This window comes from Glycine soja, chromosome 11 (assembly GCF_004193775.1).
Source record: "Glycine soja cultivar W05 chromosome 11, ASM419377v2, whole genome shotgun sequence".
In the NCBI taxonomy this organism is placed as follows: Eukaryota; Viridiplantae; Streptophyta; class Magnoliopsida; order Fabales; family Fabaceae; genus Glycine; species Glycine soja.
Genome location: NC_041012.1, coordinates 49,341,553 through 49,348,425, shown reverse-complemented (window position 1 = coordinate 49,348,425; position 6,873 = coordinate 49,341,553). Strand labels below are relative to the sequence as shown.

Genomic DNA, 6,873 nt, shown 5'->3' with positions numbered 1-6,873 from the left:
TAATTTTGATTTCAGTCCCCTAGTTATCTTTTTTTTGTACATTTCCTCGATTGTTTTTTTGCCAGTGGCGGCAGGACAGCAACATTGGTCACGCTGCTGCTCTGTAAGGGGTGCATTGATTGGGGCTCCATGGCACAGAGGGAGTGTCTAGAGAGAGAGATCAAGAAGATGGTTCAAGAAATATTTTTTACACGAGAATCAAATCTATTTGAAGACAACTAGGGAGATTAAATTTACAATTTTACCTTATTTTTATTATGTTATATACATTTTGATTTTATCATCCAAAATGAGTATATAGGGAACTGCATGCCCAGGAGGCTAAGAACCATTGTACACTTGTACCGATTAGGGGCCTTTTTTCTGAATGATTCTCTGAAATTCATCTGCAGTAAGTCATGGAGAGGACTTGAAAGTTCATCCCCCTTCCCCGTTATTCCCATTCGTTTTTTTTCCTGATTGATCTAATCGTATTATAGTTATGAAAAGGACACGAGTTAATTAATTCTTATAACCTCTTGTTTGCTATACTTTATGAAGAGATCGAGTGGTAGCAGTACTCCATTGGATATATTCAGGAAAGAGAAATGATGGAACCCGGCCTCAGTATGCTTTTCAGCCGACGAATTTAAACCCACATGTGGTCAATTAACTTGATCAAGCTCTATCTCATTTTCGAGATTATTCCAGTTTTGGAATCTATTCTTTTGTCTTCTTCTCAACCCCCATTCACTCCCACCCAATACCCTCTCCCTAAAAGACCGATAAAAGAGATAAACTTCTGAGGGATCGGAGTATATTAATTATGCCCTACTAATTCAACTGATATGATATGACAATCCAATTTACATGTATGAGTAGGTGTACGTTTAGATCTGTGTCCAAACCCAAAAACGAGGATCCAAGATGTGAAAATCTGAAACAATACAAAGTAACTTTGGCCTTGGTGAAAATTGGATGTGATTCTCACAAACAAACACACTATTAATTTAAACAGGCTTACGCATGAAACAAGACTATATTGCCTAATTCTTTTGGCTCGACGAGCTAAGAACACTCATAACATTTATATAAAGCAACTGCAGTAAAGCTTCAGTTGGGGGGTGGGGTTGAAATTGGACCTCTGCATACAGAACCCAGTAACATGTGTCATCTAGAATTCTGCACAATTTCTACAAAACTTTCTACAAGTTACGCCTAGCAACTATAATAACTACTAGTACTATTTAGCGCACTATAGCACACAAAATGCACATTCTAGAAAATCAAACCGCCATACAGAGAAGGCGGTGTAACTAAACTTTATATAAGATATGGCCGGATATGATACTTCAAAACAAATTCAAATCCACATGTTAATCTGATCCATTATAGGTTTTGGGTCTGGTCAAGCCCAAAAAAGATACATACTTTGCAATTGGTTGAAGAATTTGATTCCGCCCATTGAACCGTGATGGGAATAGTTGATCTTCCTAACCCACCTCCAAAATATACTTAGTATTTTATAATATTATTTTAAGACTTTAAAGTTTTAGAATTAAATTTTATTTACTAGTATCTTGGTCAAAGATTTAATTTAATTAATATTTTCTAATCTATTCAAAATTTTATTTTTCTAAAAATTAACTTTTTGTTGAATTTTTTTAAGTAAAAAAATAATTCTAGGTAAATTGATGGGTCAACCTGTTTATCTCACCAATCCATGGTAGGTCACATCAGACCATTTTTTTAAAGATTCAACCTTAAGTGAACTAGAATGAATTCACCCATTTATAAAATGGATTGAAATATGCTAGACCCAACAGTAAGTACTGTTCCCAGCCAGATACATATTTGATCCACTATGACAACCATCATACCTTTCCGGATTCGCTCTGGACTTGCATTCTACTTCTGAATTTAAACCCCGAAATGGTTTTGAACACACACAAAAAAATTACACCATGATATCATCATATTTTGGATCTTACTTTCTCAATAAGCTCTCTTCGGAGAATTTTTCCTGATGCTGTCTTAGGAACAGCATTGATGAATGTCACTCTTCTTATTCTTTTGAAAGGCGCTACCTGCAAACAAATACAAAAAATGAGTGTCAACAAAAACAACACAAAAAGTCGTTTAAATGTGATCAATGGACCTGCAGTGAAAACATGCATTTTTTTAATGTCTAAACTTTATTTTTAGAACCCCATTTAGTTTGCTTCGTTTCTTCACAAGCCAAAGATCTTATAATTCCAAGAATGCAAGTCAGACCAAGCTCATTGTTTATTTTTCTCTTACCTGCTTAGCAATAAATTTTTGAACATCTTCCTCTGTGAGTGAACTATTGGGTGAACGAACGACATAGGCAACTGGAACCTCACCAGCTTCAGCATCAGGATATCTACAGAATTGAAGTCAACTATGAATTTCAATTACTAATAACATGAGTTGTATAAGTATTTCTTCTGTACCCATATTAAATAACGATGATCATGTATGTGAAACTTACGGGATGACAACAGCATCAAGTATTTCAGCATGAGAAACCAGAAGCCCTTCAAGTTCTGCCGGCGCAACCTAGTTGGAACAATGAGGGAAACAGAAAATAATTCAGTACGGTGAAAATCCTTCGCCAAAAATGTTCATCACCAAGAATAACTGGAAGGTTATAAACACACGTAAATAAACAATGCAGAGAAGCAAAAGCATTATGCACCGAAGTTAATAAACTTGACTTTCTAATACAATTTGGGGTTTAAGATATATTTAATGCACCAAAGTACCAGATTATCTTTCAAAAATTTGATTGAGAATTCAGACATGTGACCATGCATGCATTTATGACATGCCCGACAAATTGTCATTCACTCTTGAAATGGCAGTTGGATTTCATACCTGAAAACCTTTATACTTGATCAGTTCTTTGATTCGGTCAACAACAAAAAGTTGCCCATCCTCATCAAAATATCCAAGATCTCCTGTATGTACCCACCCTTTTTTATCCATAGTCAATCTTGTGGCTTGTGGATTGTTGTGATAACCTGAAAATTTATGTAATAACTTTTATTAAATTGCATATAGGAAAAGACCCTATGGAATAATATTTAAAGCCAAACTGCATACGAAGTAAACTAAAGACCCTATGCACAGTATCACAAAAAAAAGACATATATAAAAACATTGGCCCACATTTCTATACATCACAGCAGAAATCTGATTCAAGTAATAACTTAGCTTTTATCTTTTTCAAACTAAATTAAATTCATGGCCCTTTGTATGCTCTGTATACCGGCTCTACTATGGCAATAACCAAATACTCCAAGAAAAGAATCACTCAATTAATGAGTACATCCGGTGCTGACTATAAGCACATATAACGTATATCAGCACTTTTTCAAGACAAGAACATGGAAGCATCATGGAGGTTTTGGTCCAGTCAGTTATGCTGACCTGTTCAATTCTATTTCTAACAGATTAACTGTTTACTATTCTTAGAAATGTTAGTTAAGTCTAGTTGTCTATAAATAGACTTTACATTGTACAGATTGTTTCAAGATTGTAATGTGGATTTATATTCATCAATAAAGAAACAGTGTTGCAGTGTTGGCTCGTAACTAGATCTGCGTGCCTTATCCATCATTGCTCTGATCTTCATATTCTCCTCTCTCAGAATTCACAACAAATTGGTGCGGTGAGCGTGGAACAAAAAATCATGGCATCTGCAAAGTATGAAGTTGAAAAATTCATAGGCCCAAATGAGTTTGGCTAATGGCGATCGAAGATGAGAGCATTGCTTGTTCATCAGGGTCTTGAAGAAGCTTTGCAAGGTGAAACCGCTCTTGATGCAAAGCTGGAGGAAAGGGATAAGAAGATCTTGATGGATAAGACTCACAGTGCAATCATCTTGAGTCTTGGAGACAAGGTACTAAGACAGGTCTCGAAGGAGAAGACAACAACTGGAATTTGGTCGAAACTGGAAGGTTTGTACATGACCAAACCTTTGGTAAATCGTCTTTATCTTAAACAAGTCTTATATTAATTCAAGATGCAAGAAGACTGAACTGTGGAATCTCAACTGAATGTCTTCAATAAACTGATTCTTGATCTAGAAAATATAGATGTGACTATTGATGATGAAGATCAGGCCCTGTTACTATTGTGTGCTTTACCAAAGTCTTTCTCTCATTTTAAAGAAACTCTCTTGTGTGGGAGAGAATCTTTGTCCCTGGTAGAGGTTCAATCAGCCCTGAACTCAAAGGTATTGAATGAAAGAAATAAGAAAAAGGTTTCTGTGAGTGGTGAAGATTTAATAGTCCGAGGGAAACGAACCAAGAGAGACAACCATCTTGAGAAGAAGAAATCAAAGCCGCAGTCTGGAAATAGTGGAAATGTGCCTAATATAAGGAAGTAGGAAATGCAACGATCAGAAAAGTGAAGGAAGCAGCCAAAGCACTAAGCAGGACTATTTTCCAATTCTCTGGAGCTCAATTCATTTTTGCCTATAAAATTCCTAACTTTTCACCCAAAGAGAAACAGTTTCTGTTGGCAACATTCTATGAAACAGTTCACACTTGTAATTCAGCACAAATCTGCCATTATCAATAATGAATTATCTAATATCACGCATAAAATATATTGAACATCCACATCCAAATGAAAAACACTGGGTGAAACAAAGAGCCTGAAGTACAATCCCAGTTAGAAAATCAGAAGAAAACTTCAAGACTCAAACCACAATGATGCTCACACCACAGTTTAGAATTACTCATACAAATTAGTGATCAGATGCAATTTGACATCAGAAAAAATTATTTTCCATGCATGAAGCAGGGAGTATCTTTTAGAGAATGGAGCTCCAACTCAATTATTATCTCTAGGTGGACCAGTTTCTTTGGAAGAGAAAGTAAAAGATATGTTCGTGAAGCCTAACAAGAACACTAACCAATGGTAGTCTGTTGGCAAACAGCTTAATGTACAAAAGCAGAACATGCAGATTCAAGCACAGTATTAAACCAGATGTACATAACATGTCCAGCCTAAGGAATAAGTTCCACTACTAATGGTCTAACCTTCAAATGCAATAAAATGAGACAATTACACTGGCCTCTGAATTTTCATTCAATGAAGGGTTATCACAACCTCTCCCTCCACATCAGACAACATACATCTTTTCTTAATCACTAACTACCACAGGAATCAAACAATATAATAAAAGAACACTACAGTGAAGTGCATATGCAGTGTACCTTGCATCATATTAGGGCCCCGTACCCATATCTCCCCCAACTGTCCAGGAGGGAGAGGCTTCAGAGTATCCACACTAACTACTTGAGCCTCCATTCCGGCGACAAGCATTCCCGTAGAGCCACTATTCCGAATTCCCATCCTTGCATTCTCCACAGAAACAATTCCACAAGTTTCAGTCATACCATATCCCTGAAACCACAACAACCAACACAAAAATCATAGTTCAACTTGAAAGCATTAGGCCCTGATTGAATAAACTTGTTCATAATAAAATAAATTGAGCTTCTTCAGTTAGTTAAAATCAACTTCATAAGAACTCAATGCATTTTAGCTTGTTATTTTCTTTTCCTACAAGTAATTACACGTAAGTTTATCCAAACAAGTCCTTAGGCCTTAGCTAATAGCTATAATCAAAACCTCACTAATCAACCACAAACATTGTCTACTACCTGAGAAACAATGGCATGAGGAAAACGTTTAGCACACTCCTTCATCAACTCTTTCCCAAGAGGAGCAGCGCCAGAACCAATATGCTTGAGAGACGAAAGATCATACTTATCAACCAAACCGTGTTTCGCGAGAGCAAGAATAATCGGAGGCACAACCCACAAATGCGTCACCTTAAACTTCTCAATGGTCTTCAGAACCAATTCAAACTCAAACTTCTTGAGAGACACAACCGCACTACCCCTCTGAAGCTGTCCGTACGAAATGACCATCAAACCAAAAACATGAAACATAGGCAAAACGCAGAGGAACACGCTATGCAACACCCCTGCCAAATCATCGTCGAAGCCAATCATCAACGACGCCGCGACGAAGTTCCCGTGCGTGAGAACCACGCCCTTGCTCAAGCCGGTGGTACCCGAAGAATACAACAGTGCCGCAGTGTCACTCTGTTTAATTTTAATTTCGGGAAACTCGGTCACCGACCCGGCGAGTTGAACCAGCGCGTCGAAGCTAGTCGCGCTGGATGGCGCGTGGGGAGCGTTGGAACAACGTAGGAAGACCGCGGGGAGTTTGAGGTGTTCGAGTTTGTCCCACAATTCGGCGACGGTTACCAAAAGTTTGGGTTTGGAGTCGTTGGCCTGTTTGGAGACTTCGGCGGCGGTGTAGGCGGGGTTGACGGTGGTGACGGCAGCGCCGAGAGAGGCGACGGCGAGGAAGCAGACGATGTAGCGGATGTCGTTGGGAGCGAGGAAGAGAACGACGTCGTTTTTGGTCACTCCGAGACGAAGGAGGCCGTGAGCGACCCTAACAGTTAGCAATTTGAGTTCCGCGAAAGAAAGTGTTTCTGAAGAGTCTGCATCGATAAGAGCTGGTTTTGATGGAAAGGCTGCGACTCTGTTGAAAAGATGGGAAACGAGTGAGAGGTTTGAGTTTTTGGGAAAAACGATGGAAGGTCTGAGTGACCTGTATATTCCGTCGGACCCATAACCGGATCTCTGCATTGAAATGGGAATATACAATTCACACACCGATCTCACGGAAAAGATGACTCGCTTTCTTTGCTGCTCAGTTATTTCTTCTTCCCAATGTTGGATGAATTTAATGTTTTTATTCTGACAATCAACTTGTGATGGGGACACAACATCATCGATACATTGCGGACCAAGGCGCAAAAAATCATGTTTTTGTTTTCTT

At 38.3% G+C, this 6,873-nt stretch overlaps 1 protein-coding gene across 1 annotated transcript; it reads right to left on the bottom strand.

The window, feature by feature from the left end:
• Positions 1-1,670: 1,670 nt before the first annotated feature.
• On the bottom strand, positions 1,671-6,873 carry LOC114376404 (4-coumarate--CoA ligase-like 7). Its single transcript, XM_028334505.1, has 6 exons — positions 5,679-6,873; positions 5,229-5,418; positions 2,878-3,023; positions 2,492-2,559; positions 2,281-2,383; positions 1,671-2,066 (listed from the first exon to the last, which is right to left on the bottom strand). Exons 1-6 carry the CDS (start codon positions 6,678-6,680, stop codon positions 1,953-1,955), a joined length of 1,623 nt encoding a protein of 540 aa, XP_028190306.1. The 5' UTR covers positions 6,681-6,873; the 3' UTR covers positions 1,671-1,952.